Genomic DNA, 21794 nt, shown 5'->3' on the forward strand with positions numbered 1-21794 from the left:
CTATGAGGGCTCCTCCATTTCTTCTAAAGGATTCATGCCCACCGTAATAGATATAATGGTCATCTTAGTTAAATTCGCCCATTCCGGTCCATTTTAGTTCACTGACTCTTGTTATCTTCTGTTTGACCACTTCCAATTTACCTTGATTCATGGACCTAACATTCCAGGTTCCTGTGCAATATTGTTCTTTACAGCATTGGACTTTACTTCCACCACCAGTCACATCCCCAGCTGGGCATTGCTTTCACTTTGGCTTTGTCTCTTCAGTTTTTCTGGAGTTATTTCTCCACTCTTCTCCAGTAGCATATTGGGACCTACAGATCTGGGGAGATCATCTGTCAGTGTCCTATCTTTTTGCCTTTTCATTCTGTTCATGGGGCTTCAAGGCAAGAATACTGAAATGGTTTGCCATTCTCATCTCCAGTGGACCACATTTTGTCAGAGCTCTCCACCATGACCCATCCATCTTGGGTGGCCCTACACAGCATGGCTCATAGTTTCATTGAGTTAGACAAGGCTGTGGTCCATGTGACCAGCTTGATTAGTTTTCTGTGGTTGTGGTTTTCATTCTGTCTGCCTTCTGTGGGATAAGGATAAGAGGCTTATGGTAGCTTCCTGATGGGAGAGAATGACTGTGGGGGAAACTGGGTCTTGTGATATGTAGGGCTATACTCAGGGCAGGGCTGTGTTCCCTCCCTGTTGTTGACCTGAGACCAAACTATGGTGGAGGTAATGAAGATAATGGTGACCTCCTTCAAAAGGTCCCGTGGATGCACTGCCTCACTCAGTGCCCCCGACCCTGCAGCAGGCCATCACTGACCCACGCCTCCACCGGAGACTCCTGGACACTCCCGGGCAAGTCTGGGTCAGTCTCTTGTGGGGTCACTGCTCCTTTCTCCTGGGTCCTGGAGTGCAAAGGTTTTGTTTGTGCCCTCCAAGAGTCTGTCTCCCCATTCCTGTGAAAATTCTGGTGGCTCTATGGTGGGGTTAATGGCAGTCTCCTCCAAGAGGGCTTATGCCACACCCAGGTCTGATGCACCCAGAGCCCCTGGCCCTGTGGCAGGCCACTGCTGACCCGTACCTCCTCAGGAGACACTCAAACACTCAAAGGCAGGTCTGGTTCAGTCTCTGTGGGGTCTGCTGGTGTGCACAAGGTGTTGAGCCCTCTGAGCATCTATGTATACACATCTAGATAATGTGTTAGTCTGGAGCCTGGACTCTGGAAGGAGGTTCAGTTCAGTTCAGTTCAGTTGCTCAGTCGTGTCCGACTCTTTGTGATCCCATGAATCACAGCATGCCAGGCCTCCCTGTCCATCACCAACTCCAGGAGTTCACTTAAACTCATGTCCATCGAGTCAGTGATGCCATCCAGCCATCTCATCCTCTATCGTCCCCTTCTCTTCCTGCCCCCAATCCCTCCCAGCATCAGGGTCTTCTCTAATGAGTCAACTCTTCGCACGAGGTGGCCAAAGTACTGGAGTTTCAGCTTCAGCATCAGTCCTTCCAATGAACACCCAGGACTGATCTCCTTTAAGATGGACTGGTTGGATCTCCTTGCAGTCCAAGGGACTCTCAAGAGTCTTCTCCAACACCACAGTTCAAAAGCAAGGAGGTTACCTGAGTTTAAATCCCATAAGTCTTATTTAGTAACACTAATTATTTGACCTCTTTGTAGAATGGAGGAATGTGAGTGCCTGGTAAAGTAAATCATCTTTCCTGGTGATTAAGCGAGATCACACATGTTAGGTGTTTGGCACGTGCACAGTATGTCCTATGTACTCGCTAGATAAGAAGTCATTATATTATGGATAAAATCATCTCCCTTATTCTTCCTCCCTAGTTATTTCTTTAAAAATAACTCCATGTAAGCACTGAAAGAAGATAGTTTCCCTTTGTGGGTATCTTGCAGTCACAAGTTTGGATACATGGGATCTGTTATTTTACATATGCTGGCAATAGAATATCTCTTGGCACCACCAGACCCAGTCTTCACCCATACGATGCATATTCCTACATCTGACAAAAGCTAAGGAGCTGAATCCTTGTCCATCCATGTTGTACTGCTGGATTAATGTGTTCAGAAAAGCAATACAATGTAACACTTTGCCCAGGATGAAGACAAAGCTATCAAAGGCATTACTTGGATAAATAGACTAAGGTATTATGGATCCTTAATAAACAAGAAGACTAGAATGAATGGAGGACAAGACAAATGAGAAAGGAATGATTCCACTGGCTTAGAAAAAATTACTATGAATACAATGTATTCTTGCCCTCTTGTTCAATTATTTTGACCCCTTTGGAGGTCAGTATTTGAATAGAGTATGGAGAAGTGTATGTCTGTGTGTGGTGGATATATCAGTGACCGCAAACTGACACTGCATACCCAGTCAGCGCACGTCACTGTGGTAGACATGGAAAATATGCTGATGCACCTGTGAAGGTGGATAATTGTGAACTCTTCAGGGGTTCTGGCTCGAGATTTACCTGCCGCTGCCTCTGGCTGGCCGCAGCTCACCAGCTGCCTCGTCTGTTCTGGACTGGCTGGGTCAGCAGAGCACCCTGCTGCCCACATGATGCTGTCTGTCACATGGGGCTGGCCGCGGCCACCCTCCCAAGCATCTGTCTCCTCCTGACCTTGTGCTGTGGGAAAGTACTGCTACCAGCAGTGTCTTCCTTCTTCCCAATAAACCTGTCTACTTTGAATCTAAGTAATGGGCAATATGTTCACACACGTACTCTCTTTTTCCTTGTCTTCTTTTCCTTGTGTGCTCTCTTCCTCCACCCCCACGTTTCTTTTGCCTGTGCAGAACTGGCTACAATAGAGTCATGTTCCTAAAATATCCAGCGATGAAGGCTTTAACAACATATCTCCCAAACCCAAACTGGGGTGGCAGGGTGGGCATGGTGGACTTGCTATTCCTCCTACAAGAAGCAGAGCTTTCCCCTTAAAATATTCACACTTGGGCCTTGGGTCGAAAAAACAGGACTGTAAATTTACTAATGTTTGGCAATTTTAATAGCTTCTTTTCACCTCAAAGCTCAGTGACCTTTTGCATCTGTTCTTCCATAAGGATTACACCTCCTAACATTCCCATCAAATGGGAAATCAATTCCAGGCCAAATGCTGAGACAGGTGTCTGTGTGCAGAGCAGGTGCCTGTGTGGGCGGCCCTGCAGAGGGTGCCCCGGAAGTGGCACATTAACCACAGCCCTGTGCACTTCTCAGATGTATAATGAGGGTGACTTCTACAAAACCATCAAGGACAATATGACCATGATACACTTGCCCGATTTCTTGATTCTTAGTTAACAAGCAGAAATTCTGTAAGATTCTTGATATTTCTTTACCTTACTGGGTGGAGTCCTTTACGTGGACTTTTGTGAACAGAACCATAGTATTTTAGAGCTTGAGATGACCTTTCATTACTACCAGTGGTATCTCTATTATCTTTGACCTAGCCTGTGCTCTTTTTCTCCTCTTCAAATGATTCTTTTCCTCTTTTTCTTTCTTTCATACCTGTGTAAAATAGGCTACCATGGAGCCTACACCATCTTTCTATCCTTCTTGCCCTTCCTCTTTCTCAGTCTATAGGTATCATTGTATTTATTATTTGAAATATGTCATAGCACAGTCCTTCTGAGTGGGAGAAGAAGATACTTTTATGCCAATTTATAGTTGCTCACTTTCTCTAACTAATCCAATCATACCATTTTCTCTTTTCCAATCCCCCTAAAAACCTCTTGTTATCTGTATGTTGTTCTACTTAATCAGCTCCCCTTAGATTTGTCAGAATCTCAAGTTTCAGAGTTGAGGCTGCTTTCCCCTCTATTTATGGAATCCCTAGTCAGGAATGAAACAGGTAAGTACATTTCTTAATAAATGTCTTCTCAAATGTTTTGAGATATCAATGTCTCCAGCTTAAGTCAAAAACACTGAGGTTTGGTCTTTGGAGACAAGGATATGAATTTTAAACTTCATATTGACACAGCATTTGTAGCACACCTGTATCCCATCAAACTTACAGACTGAAGTCAATGGGAGTTATGGATGAGAAACTGAAGGTCAAATTCAGAAGAGTTTGCAGTGGTGTTTTGTTTGTTTTTTAGTAAGTGGAGTTGGATCTTGAACAGTTTTAAAATGACTTTAATATTATGTTTCAAGGGAACTCTTAAATTGATTCTTCTCTTAAATATCTTTTCCTTGAAGGCTTATCTAAACTGAATAAAGCAAGATGAAGACATTTCTCCTGGCCCTAGTGTTTCTAAATTTTCCAATTTAGCCCATGAAGGAAACAACAACAACAAAGCTTCTGGTAGCTTGTTATTTCATAATAATAATAATAATAAATTTGTTGGACTTTCTCTGGCCAAATGAACTCTCTGGTCCAGCATGTACTAACTCTTTGGTTTGTTTTACTTATCCTGATAAACATTTTCCTATCCTAATTGTCCTCATTTACCCTGATCTCATGGATCATACTTCTGTTTTTCAGGAGGCATCTGATTCTACGCTCATATGCTCATAGCTGCCAGGCCAACAAGTCGGGGGGCAGGTATCTAACTATAACATGCTGTTCAAGGGAATGACTAGAAGGTGGGCTTTCCTATGAAATTACTGTTTCCAGTAACTTAAAACAACTTGCCCTTCCTTAGTCTGCCTTGAGGATCTTCTTTGGTCTTCAGAAGAATCTTTGCTTCTCTCTCTCATCATCCTATTTCTCTTCCAAAAAATCTATCAGATAAATAATGTTTCTTGCTGTCATACTGAAACCTTTCTGCAACCATTTCTCCTCCTTTAGATTTTATGTTTTAATCATTCATTCCACTCTACCTCTTGTGTTGTTAAAAATACACTTTCTTTCTCCAGCTTCTCCCTTCTCCCAGCACCTTATCCATCCTCCCTGAATACTGCTTCTTCAATCACTCCCATGCCTGCCATTTTTAAAGAGCCATCCACTTTCCAGGATCTTACATCATCTAGGCTCCTTAAAGAGACCATCACCAGAGAGATTTTTGTTGAATGAATATTCTTACAGTTTAACCAACCAGGAAAGAAAAACTAAAAAAATCAGACAAAGAAACAAGGCAGTTATCACAAGTAAGTCAGGGACTAGAGAGGGCAGGTATTCCATTTGTAAATTTTGTCTTATGATAGGGATTGAGAACTTGTGGTTTTGTTTCAGTGGTGATACTCTGATTTTTGCATAAGTTTATATTTAATAGTAAGGGAATGATGTTCAGATTTTCCACAGGAGAAACTTCGACTTGGTTCTCCTAAGTGGGCTCCCTCTTTGGCATACTTACTGAAAAGGACGAGGCTGGCGTTGGTCATCCCCAGATTGTTGGCAGCCACGCATGTATAGTTGCCATAGTGCTCCTCAGTGACATTGGTCACTGTCAGGGAAGACTGGCCCTCCGTGCTCTTAATCTCAAGGCCATTGGCACTATTTATCCTAAGGGTTCAAAGACAGAAGAGTAAAGAGAAACAACTATGAAGATTTGGCGTAGTCATTTATTTTTCATCTTTTAAATTGAAGAAAAGGGAGCGAAAGGAAGTAGTTAGAGCCTGTTGATCCTGCTCAATTCCTCATTTTAATGGCGCAGTCCCAAAGTATCAGAATAAAGTCTACTGATGGAGATAGCTCGGGAATGGATGAGTTTCACTGGGCTTTGGTTTCTGTTCCAGGCGAGAAAGACATGCAGGTGGAAACTGCCCACTCTGTGCATGTAACCTGCGTGCTTTGGGGCTGGAGTCCAAGAGCTACAGCTCCAAAGCACTAGGTAAAATGCCTTGGAAAAGGAATAGTCTAATTGGAAAGGCCTAGTAATTATGGCTGGGGTGGGTGTTTCATCAGGGCTTCTGGTTTCCCTCGCTGAGGAGTGAGACCCAGGAGGGCCCAGCAGATTGGGAACAAACCTGGTGTCATCTCGGTACCACTCAAAGTCAGGTGCAGGCACTGCCGAGGCCTCGCATTTGAGGGAAGCTTTTCGGCCGGTGGTGGCTTCGTTGCTCTTGGATTCCGTGATAGTGGGAGGATCTATAGGAAGGACAGACACACAGTTTAGTTTACATGACCTTTGGATGGTGCTCCAGAATTTCCATGCCAGGAGGAATTAGAAAGAATAGTGTGACTGCAGAGGAGCAGGACAATAACAGTCTTAAAGCTCCATTTATGTGAATGATGTGATCAGCTGAATGGGATTGATCACTAGAAAACTAAATGAAAATCAGAGATCAATGAAACTGTAGACTTGGTTTATTTAAATGTGGCACTGAAAAGGGTTTTATAGAAATGAAATCTAGGGTTTCTTTTTCTCTTCCAATAGATCATCCATTATTCCAATCACAGGTTATCATATTTACATAGTTTTTTTTTTTCTTTTTGTACATTAAGTGGTGATACTAAAGGACTTGGGATTTGGAATGTGTAATCTGAGCTTTTTTCTTTTTCACCTTCATCAGCATCATTATTATTGTTACCTTCAGAGATGGTAGTAAGAAATCTGACCAAAACCATAGAGCACTAAAGTCCTTTTATCTCAGGCTTAGCCTGATACCATTGCAAGAATTCAGGAAAACAAACTGATGCTAAATAATTGCTATACTGTTTTTCCTCCTCTGTGTTCCATTATTTCCATTCTCCAGGTCAGTTTTGCTTTTATGAGTGAGAGTGCAGTTTGAAGTCTATCATGGTACATGAATATCTTCCTGGGGTTCCATCTTCTCTCTTTGGCTGTTGCACACTTGATTTTTTCTGCTTAGTACTGGGCCTACAAAACTGACAGCCTTGAAATGAGCTCAGAAATACATTCTAATTTTCCATGATTCTCTCAAGCAATCCCATGGAAAGTGGAACAAGGGTTTACAGGATCACAGGACTCAGGCACAAGGGTAAAATTAAGCTCTAGGCTTGAGGATGCTGTGTTTGTGCAATTTATGGACTTTTCAAGGAGAAAAAATCTTCTGTCCAAAGGTCATTTGCCAGAAAATGGCAACTTGGCTGTGTGTACATGGATAAAATAGACCCAAACCACCTGTTTATATTTTACAGATGAAAAACCTTATTTAGGTAAATTAGTGAAGTGAACTTTAGTATTAAAAAATCATTGAATTCATCTCTGCTCTTTAGCACCTGGTTCAAGTCACTTTTTTTTCAGGGTTTTATCTTCATAATCAAAAACTATTTTCCAAGTTTTCTGCCTCTAGAAGATCTGGATTCTCTTAGTTTAAAAAGACGTACAAAAGCATCAGGTTAGTCTGCAATTTTCTCCCCCATTTCATTTTCACGTGAGCTTGGGCATCTTTAAATTACTGTCAGAGAGAGGAAGAGTTAGAGCACACCTGGAGAGCAAGGCCAGCCCATGCGTAAACACGTGCCAGAGAGGGAGGGGTTGTTGTTCTGTTTTAGATTGATCTCCTCATTTCTGTAGAGACACAGAAAGGCAACATGGAGAGTGGAAAGAACCCTGGACTAGAACCTAGGCTTGCTGGAATTTAGTCTCTGTTTGGTTGTGTGGACTTCCCATCACACACTGTATCTTTCTGAGGCTTGGTTTTATTATTTATAAAATGAAGGAACAATACATTAGAGATCTATAGAGTATCCCTTCAACTTGGGAAAAAAAAAACAAAAAACGGCCAATTCTAACCCAAACAGCCCATTCATCACAAATGGGTAGCATGAGGACCCAAGTGTATTTTCATACCTTTAATCCTTAAATTGCTAATTTCAAAATTGTAACTCATTTATCTAATATATGGGTTGAGGGGTCAGGATTAGCAACCAGAAATAGAAACTGGAGGTCTGATTTTGACTCTTAACCAGAGCTGTGGCCTGGTCAAATGTCTGTACCCCTTTGAGCTTTCTCTTTCTCATATTTTCAAATAAGAAATTAGTTTAAAATGATCACCAAGGTTCCTTTTAAAATTCTTTCATTCCATAATTGGTTATGTCGATTGTTAGAGCACATGAGTTCAGAGGTTAATGTAATGATTAGAGGTAGTGGTATGAGGGAGGTATTTGTACAGAGGTGGGGCATTGAGTAAAAATTAAGAGCTTGGATTTAAAGTTTGACAGACCTGAGCTCAAATTTAGTCTCTGTCCTTCATAATTAAGAGAGCTCATTACTTTGTCTAGAGTCCCACTGTTGCAATATTGTCATCTATAACATGCTGGAACCAGAGGCAGGGAGGATCATTTGGAGATTGCTGAAGGAACCCAGAGATAGCCTGCACTAGGTTTGTGATAAAAGGGATGGAAAGGAATGAACAGGGCCGATTTGAGATGGAGAGATATGGGCTGCAGAACGGACAAGATTAGATGTGAACAGTGAGGGAGGAGTATCAAAGATAACACCCAAGTTTCCAACCTGAGTACCCACGTGATGCCGTCAATGAATAATGTTAGTTTCCCATCTTCACCGCCTTGCTGTATTAGATTAGGTTCTTACATTGCTAATAACCCTACAATCTGTAGAATGTTGAGCAGAGGGCTGATCTTGTTTGTGAGTCTATAGGTTTGTTTAACTTCTTAATTTGTAAAATGAGTTTTCACCAGTGTTTGTGAGTTTCTGGACCACATGGTTAACAGTGTGATGACCAGCCCCAACCTGGGCCAGACTCCATGTTTTCCATTGCCACCACCCTGGAGCTCATAGTTGGAGCGCCTCAACATATTAAGAGTCCATGGTGGAGGTCTTCCAGCCCCTCCAGCATGGGACCAGTCATACAAGTCCTAGCTGTACAGTTTTACAGAAGTGTTTTTCCTCACTCTGGATGTTTCCTTCCGTGTGGTGGGTGGGAGCTTACTTAGTAAACCTCCTTGCTCTGGAACCCAGGGGGTGATTTTTCTACCAGAAAAATTAGGGAAGAACAAACTCGGTTTGTTTGCTTCATCTCTCTTCTTTCCTTCTTCTGGGACCAAACTTCTGGTGGGGATCAGAGGTTCTCTGCTTCTCTAGACTGATGTCTTACATAGGCTCTCTCCTTCCTGCTCTCATGTGGGCAGGCCTGTCCTGGTCCAGGACTGCCATGTCTGGGGAGGTAGATGGGGCACACCAAGTTACTACCTCTAACCATGTTGATTTCTCACAATAGGGGCAATTGGGCCTCCTGTATGTCTCTTTTACTCATTTCTCAGAACCTGAATAGCTAAGTAGTAAGCTATTTATTGGGCTTCCCAGGTGGGATAGTGGTAAATAACCTGCCTGTCAATGCTGGAGACATGAAACACAGGTTCAATCCCTGGGTAGGGAAAATTCCCTGGAGAAGGGAATGACAACCCACTCCAGTATTCTTGCCTGGAGAATCCCATGGACAGAGGACCCTGGCAAGCTACAGTCCATAGGATCACATAGAATCAGACACAACTGAAGTGACTTAGCACGCGCGCACACACACACACACACACAAGCTATTTATTAGCTCCCCAGAGATGCCAGCATGGTGAGGGTGGTGTTGAACTAGGGTTGAATATTTTTAAATGCATTGATCTTGGGACAGGATGAACTGGTCAGTTATAAAGGCCAAACACTTGTTCTTCTCCTTGAACATCTAGGAAGTTTCTCATACCAAGGTGTAGTCACAGAGAATGGTAAATGTATGAATAGTTCATTACTTCTAGTATTTCTCAAATGACACAATGGTGCAGGTCTGTTCTGTCCCACAGCTTATTGGAATGAACATTTCAAAATTCATTTATAATGAACTTTGTATAGGTGAGGCTAAGAAAGTTATTACAAATCATATCATGGCATGTCTAGTATGGTTAAAATAATAGATGTCCTTGTTCAAAATACAGTTATAATTAAAATGTGGCTTAATAAAAATGCTGCACAGAGGTCCATTGTTATTCTTTACCTGACTTTGCAATAGCTTACAATTGTCAGAGGGCTCTTCTGGTTATTACTTTAAAATTTGGGGTTCTGAAAATATTAATAAGGGTTTTCTTCTTATATCACCATCAACAAGACTCTTTCAATTAGAATGAACATGATAACAATGATAGTGGCCTGGCAAACAGAATATCATCCATTTAATCTTCCCAGTGTTTGGAATAATAGTATAAAGGAGCAAAATTCTTAATAAAAGATTCAATTTATAGACATTTACCATGTGTCAGCACTCCCCTAGGCTTTATTCATTCTTTTCATCCAAATAGTAGCCCTAGAAGTAAGGATTATTAACCCTATATTATGAATGAGAAGGCAGGTCTGCAGAGGGTTAGTTAATTCTGCAAATTCGCACAGCCAGCATTTGATGGAGTCCATATTTGAACTCATGTTCTGAAGCCCATACTCTGAACTTCTCTGTATTTCCATTTGAATGAGTTCTTTTGGAGAGAAATTGACTCCTAATATGGAAGAACACCATTTTGGAGAGCATGCTGGTAGCTTAGAAGGTAAATGTTACATATTCAGCTATTATAAAGCACTCAAAGTGGCAGAACATACACTGGAACAGTGGATATAAACCCACACTAGAAATCAGGATTTGTGGGCTCAATTGCTGCCTCTGCCACTTAGGTTGTTGCCTCTTGAGGGTGACATGTTAACTTCTTAGAGTCACTCACCTTTGAATGTAGATAATAAGACCTTCCTACCTGTCTCACAGGCTTGATGAAAAGACCAAATGAAGTCTCATATGTCAGAGCACATTTATTATCTGAAGTGATGACATTTATTATTATTATTATTTTTACTATTTGTCACATGATATCTTGGAAGGAAAGAGGGCTTTAGAGTTAGACCTGGGCAAAGTCCTGTCTCTACCACTCACAGGTTCTTTGGTCTTGTGGCAGACAATGCTTACGTTTTCTGAGCTCTGTTTTTGTCCTCTGCATGGGATGATTTGATTATCCCCCAGGTTAATGTGTGATGGTGGGCCAGCTGGGTGGGTGGGGCCATAGAACATCGGCAATAAGAAAGTCATTGTTTTCAGAGAATTTAAAAACAATAAAACTAACTAAAAGTTGTCTTTTTTTTTTTTTTACAGATCCATATGTTACCAGCAATACTAAAGCAAACATACCAAAAACTGTCAGTGATAAAGTAGGTCAATACTCCTTTTGTGGAGGCAGGCCAGGTCCCATACACTCTTTCCTTGGTTGGCCACTGTTGGTGAGGTGATTACAGTGAACTATACAAAATCTCCAATAGTCTTGGTACTCTGGAGGTACGCAGGAAATGATGGTTATTGCTCACATTTCAAAGTTCCAGTAGAAAATTGCAGTACTCTGGATTCTTACTGAATAGTTCATCTGACAATCCCATAATAGATTCACGGACATTAGGATGTGTCTTTACTGACATCATCCCCAACACAAGAGTAAAATTCAGGTTGTCATGGAGAATAGAGAGGTGTAGCCATGAAGTGTTAGAGAAGGTAGCCAGTCTGGTTCCATATTGAGCAGTTATTTTCCTCAACTTTTATCATTAGGTGATGAATCAAAGTATTGAAGAGTTCAGTTAAAATACAGATACATTATCTGGAGACAAAGGATGTCCCCAGTCACAGTTGTGGAAAATATGGTAGGTAACCTCACTTTCATTGGAAAAGACTCTGATGCTGGGAGGGATTGGGGGCAGGAGGAGAAGGGGACGACAGAGGATGAGATGGCTGGATGGCATCACCGACTCGATGGCCCTGAGTTTGAGTAAACTCTGGGAGTTGGTGATGGACAGGGAGGCCTGGCGTGCTGCAATTCATGGGGTCGCAAAGAGTCAGACACGACTGAGCGACTGAACTGAACTGAACTGATCGAATGTAAGGGTGAGCTTTAGAAACGCCAAGGTCCCATGTCCCACAGCACCTTGTTGGGTTGGTTAGCTCTGGACACCAGAGTGGAGGTAGACCTGAGTTCAAAGGGAGAAAAGAAGAAAATAAAAGTAACAGAGTGACAGTGTGATCATAGTTGGAGAGGTAGCCATGGAAAAGCTGAAGGCAGGAATATTAGCTGCTCAATGGGTTCGGCAGCAGGCCTGACAGCTGGGGGGCAGATTTTGAGAAAAAGTTCTCCAAGAATCGGAACAGCATCCAGTATAAGAAGAGTCCAGATAAAATTCAGTCCTCTGGCTGCCCACTCCATTGTTCTTGCCTGGAGAATCCCAGGGACAGGGAAGCCTGGTAGGCTGTGGTCTATGGAGTTGCACAGAGTCAGATATGACTGAAGCGACTCAGCAGCAGCAGCAGCAGCACTTGCTGAACACTTACTGTGCACTAGACATTATCCTTGGGATACTGGGCACTGGGCTAAGACAGATCCAGGAGTAGCTACTTTTAACTCTCCATGAGAACTGAAATTGAGGAATTACACCTAGAACCAGTAAATGGAAGGACAGTGGTCCCTAGGGTTGGTATCTGGATGAAATTGGTAGCTAAATTCTAAGATATGAGAAAATAGAAGTCCTGCCTATTAAATGAAATTTTATTAAGTTTATTTAGTTGAAGAGATTTCAGGTCAATAATTTAGCTTCTGTAAATTCTGGGACCTCCTACCACTTAGAAAATAGATTTTGCATGTCTAATGCAAATGGCTATGCACAGTGCTACAGACCAACTGTGGAGAAGGATTATCCAGTGAAGTCGCTCAGTCGTATCCAGCTCTTTGCGACCCCGTGGACTGTAGCCTACCAGGCTTCTCCGTCCATGGGATTCTCCAGGCAAGAATACTGGAGTGGGTTACCATTTCCTTCTCCAGGGAATCTTTCTGGCCCAGGGATGGAACCCGGGTCTCCCGCATTGGAGGCAGACGCTTTAACCTCTGAGTCACCTGAATTATCCAAGAGGAATAAAAAGGAGAGCTTGTAAGATCCAGTTTGTGAACTAAACAGAGGAACTGTTTTGACTCTCTTGTTTACTGCTTTAGCTTTCAGTGCCCTGCAACAAATATCTGTTGGCAACTAAGTAAATGAATCAATGAGATGCAAGTAGGAAAAAATTACCAGCACTGGGATTTTTTTTTTAAGTGGTACGCTGAATCAGTTTCATTATGATGATCTATTCAGCCATTAATTCTCTTAGTCATTCTGCTCCCCTGTCCTAATTGCAAACCTTGTGCCTTGAAAAGGAAGAGGAATCAGCTTAAAGAATAGGCCATTTTCACAGTACAACAACTACTCGTGCTCAGTCATGGCCAGCTCTTTGCGACCTCATGGACTGTGCCCACCAGGCTCGTCTGTCCTTGGGATTCTTTAGGCAAGAATGCTGGAGTGGGTTGCAGTTTCCTCCTCCAGGATATCTTCCCGACCCAAGGATCGAACCTGCATCTCCTGCATTGGTAGGCAGATACTTTTACCGCCTAGCCACCTGGGTAGGCAGGCTTATATGAGGTGATGAAGGTGATGCTGGAAATTTGTCAGTTTCGATGAATTTTGCTAACCAGACCTCGAACTGTAATTTCATCTTGGAGACTTCATCTTCTTAATACAACTGCACTTAAGTAGGGTGAATTGTTTGAACGGACAACAGGTGCAGTGCCTAGTTGTTTTAATATAATATAAACACAGCTTAATGAAGTGCTGGTAACAAGGTGTTTCCAAAGGACATTGACTTAGAATATGCTTCTTGATTTGTGACCAATATCAATTTGCAAAGTCTGGAGAAATGTTAAGAGAGCAGAATTTACCTGTGAGCGTGTGGGTCACCTATTCATTCAGTAAACATTTACGGAGAAATTTTTATGAAGCATGTGTTAGGTGCTGCCGTTTAGGACAGACTGGCTGACTAAGCTCATTTTAGTTTCCTGTGTAATTCCTTATGACATGTCTTTGTAGCATCTTGAGGCTCTGTACATATTCTTCTGTGGATCACTCATCATTTGGAAAAGCTCACATTTTTATAAAAGGCTTTTCTTGAAAATTCTCAGTATTTTCTTCTGTTCTAAGTTACACTTCAGGGACAGTCAAGAAGGAGCAGTGTCAGACTAATTACACTAATAATAATAGGACCCAGGCGGCTGGCTTTGATCTAGGGAACCATCTGCAACGCCGACCGCTTTGATGTTTCACACAATGGAAGCATAAATATTTTCAATGTACTCCATGATTGGACTTTCAGAAATCTAATTAAGATGAAGGTCAATTAAGAGAAAATAAAATCTTAACTCCAAAAGTCAGAGAAGAGGTGGAAGAGGACGGCATGGCTGTGTGTACATAAAAGAGGCTAGCTAACCTAATTATAAACTTATATCAACACCAGAGAAATTGCCTTTCATGTGAAAAAAGGTCCTAAAGCATTTTATAACATTGAGATCATTAATGTGTCTTTGAAACACACCCAGGACTGGAAAAGAATAGTAATACTGGAATTTCAAATCTCTATTACTTAAAAAAATGATCACAGACAGTGACAGCATAAAAACACTCTGGACCTTTTCAAACGCAGCCCCTTGCTTCTTGGAAATGAGTGCCATAGATGATACAGCAGCGTTGTATCTGTAGATCCGTCAAAGTCTGGTGTGAAGGGGATTTCGCTTTCTGTTTCAGAAGGCTGCCAGGCTGGAGCAAGGCCATGGGAAAGAGTGCAGCCCAGAATAGACCAGGTCACCTAAGGCAAATTTCCTTGGTTCTCTATGCCTCTGTTTCCAATTTTTTAAAATCAGACTAAGGATGATTATCCTATGAGTTTGCTGTGAGGATTAAAGCTCAAATATAAATCCCTTAGTACATACTAAGAGTTGAAAACACCTGTTCCTCTTTCTCCTAAGGAAAGGCATGGGCTTTAGAATCAGACTGGAGTCTGAATCCCTTTTCTCACCCTTGCTTTCTGTGTCACTTTGGAAAGGCAATTACACCTCCTTGGGCTTTAGTGTTTCAAACCCTGAAACAGAGTCACTGGTATCTACCTGGCTAGCACTTCATACAGAGCCAGCAGCACTTAGGTCAACTGCATGGAAGGCTTAAGATGGTGGAAAGCACCTTTTCACTGTCCAAAGCATATTTTCAAATATGGGTTAAGATGTCTACGCATGTGTATCTGTGCGCTTTTGGGCATGTGTGTATATATGTCATCTGTGCATATGTGTCTGTGTGGAGTATGTACTTGTGTATGTGTATGTGTTAAACACACAGGAGAGAAGAACTGTCAGGACACACTTTTGTCCCTGTAACTAGCCACAATTATGTGATGTGGAACTTGAATGACATGGAAAGTCACTCCTCGCTGAACAGGGTAAACGAATTCTCTTTATTCCTTTGCTGGGTGACACACATCATGTGGATCTGCCCCTGCCTCCCCCCTCTTCTCTTTTGAACTACATCTAAGGATCCTTTCATCTGAGAAGTTCAAAGTATGCCCACTTACCTATGCATCTTACTGAAATCTTCCTTTCTAATCTGCCCAACTTGGGGACAAATGCATAACCAATATTAACCTATCAGGTATCCCCAGTCGCCGTCAGGGACACATGGTATCTGACCACGGTGGCTTAAGTTTGTTCCCAAGGCCAATTAGCTCAATAGCCGAGGATAAAATATGATCTTGAATTATTCTCTTCTGACAAACAATCCATTAAGATGGAAATTCCAGCTAAAACAGATACAGATTGTTGTTTTTTCTAAAGTGGTATGACCTTGTCTTCACAAAGACCAGAAGAGTGATTGCCTGAACTGCTAGTGCTGTCTGATCATGTTTTCTTAATTCTATAGTCGGAGTCAAAGACAGAGTGTATTGTTGAATGCATTATGGGTTATATTTAGAATTGGTACAGTTGATTTATCAAATTCAAAGGCCAAGTCCTGCCCTTGGATATGTCCAATGTACAAATGTGCATCCCTGACCAAAGGAGCATCTGCTTGGAATGCAATGTTCTCTTGCTAACAGGATCTGTAGAACTCGCGGGACATGGAGGCGGGCCCTGGGCACATGGCCTCTGCCAGCTCCTGCCATACTCACAGTTCACAGTGACCTTGACTTGTTTGACATCCGCCGAGGAGACCTCATTGGCAGCTTTGCACTCGTATTTGCCTGACTGCTCCCTGGTGATGCCGAGGATCTCCAGATATTCTTCTTCTCCTTCAAATTCTCTTCCTGAAAAACAGAGGTTTGCATGATTTTTTTAAGTCTAAAATATGCAGCAGATCGCCTTTTTCTTTTTCTTTTTAGAAGCAATAAATCCACATGGCTTTTCAATAATTTGATAGTGTTCTTTGTCTGAGGTCAGGCTCTATGGATGCAGACTCCAAGACAAAAAGTCATGTGAAAATGATAAAGGAAACAGTGTTCTCAGGAAAAACTGGTAGGGGAGTGGGAAAATGGGATCTGGGAGAGAAAGGAGCCAAGCCAGGGAGCAGTGCCAAGTCTTGTTTCACAGCGGGCAGCCTGGCTCAGTCCCCCAGGGAGCTCTGGGCACAGCATGGAGCCCAGTTCCAAGTTGTCCCCATCAAGAGTCAAGAAACTGGAATGTTTATACATCACACTCATCAGTCACTGGTTAAAGGCTTAGAGCAAAGTGGGAGTTGTGGGGAGGGGCATGCCAGTCGTAAAGGGCTCAGAGAGGCAGCCCCAAAGGGCTGAATCATCCATTAGACCACATTGCAAATCACACTTTCCACTAAAGTTGTTATTAGGACAAGCTGCTTCCTTTTGAGAAGCTGTCAGTCTTCTCACCCAGCTTACATGGAATTCTATTCACAAAGGTCATGTCCGAAACCCCGTGTTGTAGTTATGGCTTCCTTCTTCAGTACCAAACTACATCATCCATGAGACTTTCAGGGCATGGACCAGATCCATGAGAATGTGCTGCTGATGGCTCATTTTGTCACATGGTGGGGTGGGGAGGGCTAGGGAGCTAAATATCATTGGCCTAATTCATTGGAACCAGGGGTCTGGAGGCCCATTTTGGAAAGCTGCACAAAGCTGGATGTGTCCATTTTTATAAAGAAATTTCAAGATATGCAGGTTTGTTGATTAAATGACTTTCTTTCTGCAGGTGCAGGGGTGAGACATGGAGGGGGAGGAAGAGAAAAAGGGGAGAGAGAAGGTGAAGAAGAATGGGGATTGAGTAGGGAAGAGTTTGGCCAGAAAGTCCTACAGACTGCAGCTAAATTCAACTTCCGTCACCCTCAAGTTACCAATGCCTCTGCTTTTGCATTAGAACAGAGTAGCTGGGAGGGTCCTAGAGGACACAGTCCTGCCACTGCTTCTGGTCCTTCTACACTAAACGGTACCAAATAATAGCTCTGTTCAGATACTACAAGCTGCTTTCCCTTTCTGGAAATTCTCTGAAGGCCAAATCAACATAACAGCCAGCCAGCAGAGAGACAAATTCACTGTCTAAATATGTCAGCTAACTCTGCTAACTAGGTTCCAAATAAAAGGTAGTGCCTCTTGATAACATCCTTTAACACAGCTGTCAGGAATTCTCTTAAGTTTCGCGTCTTCTGTTAATTGTCACTATCACTAGTTTTGAGGAAACTTTGAAATCCCAGCAACAAAAAGGGAATAGTTATAATAATTTGGTTTGGAGTCCTGCACATTATCAAGTACATGCTTCTACTGAAAATTTTATAGAATTAGTCTGTAAGTGCCTAGCTGCATATGGGCTTCCCTGGTGGCTCAGTGGCAAAGTATCCGCCTGCCACTTCAGGAGACATGAGTTCCATCCTTGGGTGGGAAGATCCCCTGGAGAAGGATATGGCAACCCATGCCAATATTCTTGCCTGAGAAATCCCATGGACAGGGGAGCTTGGCAGGCTACAGTCCATGGGGTCGAAAAGAGTCACACACAACGTAGTGGCTAAATGACAACACGTAGCTGCATATTACAGTATGCATATGAACAAGGTCCATTCCAAGAGCACGTTCCTAAGGCCAATTTGTCCATAAGTTCAACAAAGTTAGCTTAGGTACCCAACTAACATAATCAGCTATATAGTAATGTAATGTAATGTGTTTATAATACTTTTCACACAAATAATACATAAAAACAAACAGAAATAAAGAAAACATTTTTAATCTTATTGAACAGTATCTTGAAAAGTTATAGTACAACAGCTGGCATACATCTGTGTACAGGCAAGAAGAGTTACTGACTGGAGGAGGAAGAGAAGATGGGAGATAGGAGTTAAGAGTCATCAGCAATAGGAGATGAAGGGCAAGCTGCAGTTTCACTCATGCCTTACGTGACTGGACATGCAAGGGCACATTCACATCTTTGAAAGTTTGCAACTTGAAGGTTTGTATATAGGGGACTTACTGCATTTATAATACGCTATTTTTTTCTTCCTTCTGTTTTCACTTTTTCCCTTCTCCACACTCATGCAAGTAGTCAGATCTGACTTCTCATGTCACAGAAGTTGAAGGTGGTAAGAAAGAAAACAGAAATCTTGGAAAGGGTAACAGTCTACTTTACTGGATTAGCTGGGAAGAATTTGGGCTTGGAGGAGACAAAAAGATCTTTCCAGCATCCTTGCAACCATGAACTTAGAGTCATGCCAACTAAGTGATGCTAAGAATCTTCAAGCTAAATATAAATACTCTGAAGACAAATGGCAACACTGACAACTGCAGACTAAAATAGGACAAAGCTCATTAAAAATCTGAAGTGCAAAGTGGGATTTACAGTAAAGACAGCATTATTGATTTTGAGAATAATGGTGGATTATAATGAAAAAAGAATTGAAGATGAGTTCAGAATAGTTTGGGATTTCTACCCTGCTCTGCTTCCACATCCATCAACTTTATTCCTAGGTACAGAGTTGTTAGTAGAAGAAAGAGAAAAGGACTAGAGTTTTCTTATAAATGGCCAACAACACTGAATTCTTTTCCCATTCCATAAAATAACTAGAAATGCTGAGCAATGAATCCCTATCTTGCATTTTTCTTTCAAGTAGTCATGTAGGGATGTGGGAGTTGGACTATAAAGAAAGCTGAGCGCCGAAGAATTGATGCTTTTGAACTGTGGTGTTGGAGAAGACTCTTGACTGCAAGGAGATCGAACTAGTCCATCCTAAAGGAAGTCAGTCCTGAATGTTCATTGGAAGGAGTGATGCTGAAGCTGAAACTCCAATACTTTGGCCACCTGATGTAAGAACTGACCCATTTGAAAAGACCCTGATGCTAGGAAAGATTGAAGGTGGGAGGAGAAGGGGATGACAGAGGATGAGATAGTTGAATGGCATCACCAACTCAATGGACATGAGTTTGAGTAAACTCCGGGAGTTGGTGATGGACAGGGAGGCCTGGTGTGCTGCAGTCCATGAGGTCACAAAGAGTCGGACATGACTGAGCAACTGAACTGATCTTGCATTTTGAATTTCTGAAAGGTATAAACCAGTTCCAGGCATGAGAAAGATGATTTTTAGCAACAACCAAGGCCCTGTCCATTTGGGAGGATGGCACCTGTGAGAGTAAACACTGTGATGAATTAGAAAAAATAAAGTAACATTTATTGGGTTTGGCATCTGGGATTCTCACATGAATACTAATGTAGGTATTCATCATTTCATTTTTTTCCTGATAGTGTGTTAGTCACTGAGTTGTGTCTTACTCTTTGCAACTCCATGGACTGTAGCCTGCCAAGCTCCTCTGTCCATAGAATTCTCCAGGTAAGAATACTGGAGTGCGTTGCCATTTCCTTCTCCAGGGGATCTTCCCAACTCAGGGATTGAACTTACATCTCCCGCATTGCAGGCAGATTCTTTACCATTTGAGCTACCTGAGAAGCCATGATAAGCAGATAATAAATCAAATCTTCATGGGATGAATTTTCAATCTTATGTGTTTAGGAAGAATTCACTCAATACTCCCTCAGGAAAAAGGGGGAGTTTTCCTTTAAATGTCCTACCCATAAGGCAGAAAGGTCATTTTGCTTCTCCCATGCTAGCTCTCCTATGCTCTGAAGGCCACCTGTCTCTCTGGAACACAGTGTGCACAGCTGGTCCATCAGAGCAGGGGATTCTCAAGACGCTAACCAAATATAGTTAAGAGAAACTAGACAGTCTTCCCTCATTCAACACTCTTGACAAAAATTTAAAATATTAAACAATATCTCTGGGCCCTTCTTGTCATTCTTCCTTTATCTCTTGGATTCTTCAGTGGGACCTCTTATCCTGCCATTTTTTGCTAGTCTATTTCTCTTGTACCCACAGGACACTATGCCTACAACACACAATCTCTCACTTGATCATTTCTCATTAATCCACTGTGATTTGAGAGGAAATGTGCTTTTTTTTTCAGTTGCTAGAAAGTCAAAGAACCAGACTATAAATTCCTTGGAGACTGTGTCTTGCAATATCCCCATGCACAGCACAGGGTCTAATACAGACTGCTGCTGCTGCTAAGTCGCTTCAGTTGTGTCCGACTCTGTGTGACCCCATAGATGGCAGCCCACCAGGCTCCACCATCCCTGAGATTCTCCAGGCAAGAACACTGGAGTGGGTTGCCACTTCCTTCTCCGATGCATGAAAGTGAAAAGTGAAAGTGAAGTCGTTCAGTCCTGTCTGAGTCCTAGCGACACCATGGACTGCATGCAGCCTACCAGGCTCCTCCGTCCATGGGGTTTGCCAGGCAAGAGTACTGGAGTGGGGTGCCATTGCCTTCTCCGGAACACAGACTAGTTACTCAATAAACATTTGTTGAGTTAGCTTAACTGACTGAGAAAACAACAGCAGAAACTAGGGTCAGATTCAACACATCATCTCGCTTACGGGAACCAACTATTGGAAGGTAATTTCCATACCTTCTGTTCTTTCTGTGACAGAAGCTGATGTGTACATTCACTCCCTTTTAATGATGCTAACAAAGAACAATTTCACTGGGGAAGGATGGGTGTGCTGAGTATTCTGCTGTTGAAACGCTGGATGGGGCATCTCTGGCAGTGTCCTAAGGATGTATCTGCTGTGGGTATTTATTATTTCAGGAGAAAGTGCAAGGCCCCAGGTGGAAATGGGCACAATGCCATTTTTTTCATCTGACCAACTGCAGTTTCTTGTTTCAAGGCATGGACTACAACACATTTATCTTAAGTCGCAGAATTTTAAAATGCACTTAGATCTTCTTGTTCCCCTCCTTTGGCCCCCATGTGTCTGTACCCCTCAGGGCACCTATTTTCCCATTCTTTCAGTTTCGGCAGACTAGCTGCTCTCAACCCAGGGGTCCTGTCACCCTCTCGCTCTACTCTCTCAAAGGAAGACTCCTGGACCAGAGTCTGCCACTCCACCTGTTGGTAAATTCTCTGGTGGAATATGGGCCCTTCTCATATTAGCCATAGTGTGGCTAATATGGGCCCTTCTCTTGTTCCTATCATTTCAGCCCTTGTATAAATGTTTACTTGAAATGCAAATTTCAGTATTTTGGTATTTTAAACATCTCAACCTATTTCCACAAGCTTGCTCACGTCGCTGAGTGTTATATTTATTCTGGGATCTGGCGTTTAGTTTAAATCTCCCTTTGCTTGCTGTGCTTTTGTGTCTCCTGGCAATATTCAGCTACCAGGCTAAATAACTTCTCGTCCTCCTCAGTGAATGTACCTTTCAAACTCTTCACATAATTAGCATATTGCCCCTTAGCCACTGTTTACTCAAGTTGTACATATTAGTTCTTTTAATATTTCTTCATAAGTCAGAGAGAAGGGCCTCGAGCTGACGGCAGGAGGAAAATGTTCTCTTCTGTGTTCCCTGATGTAGAGGCAAATCAGTCAGGAATAAGACCAATTAAAGTATACCAGGTGCTACCTTCTGAGTACAGTACCTTCAGAGGATCGTGCTTTGGTGAAATCTGTAGAGTTCACATCCAAGATGTTGATTTATTTAGATTTCCAAGGTCAACCAGGCATTTGGAAGCAAGCAGCCATT

General features: G+C 42.3%; 1 protein-coding gene across 2 annotated transcripts in view; it reads right to left on the reverse strand.

Moving 5' to 3' along the window:
• LSAMP (limbic system associated membrane protein) overlaps nucleotides 1-21794 on the reverse strand; it is a 701079-nt gene that overhangs the window by 30588 nt on the left and 648697 nt on the right. For both annotated transcript variants that reach the window (XM_055568268.1, XM_055568267.1), the window contains exons 4-6: nucleotides 15895-16029; nucleotides 5920-6040; nucleotides 5307-5455 (exon numbers count right to left, since the gene is read on the reverse strand). In XM_055568268.1, the coding sequence (XP_055424243.1) occupies nucleotides 5307-5455; nucleotides 5920-6040; nucleotides 15895-16029 (405 nt within the window). The remainder of the gene's footprint in view (nucleotides 1-5306; nucleotides 5456-5919; nucleotides 6041-15894; nucleotides 16030-21794) is intronic.

Source organism: Bubalus kerabau, chromosome 2 (assembly GCF_029407905.1).
Source record: "Bubalus kerabau isolate K-KA32 ecotype Philippines breed swamp buffalo chromosome 2, PCC_UOA_SB_1v2, whole genome shotgun sequence".
Taxonomy (NCBI): domain Eukaryota; kingdom Metazoa; phylum Chordata; class Mammalia; order Artiodactyla; family Bovidae; genus Bubalus; species Bubalus kerabau.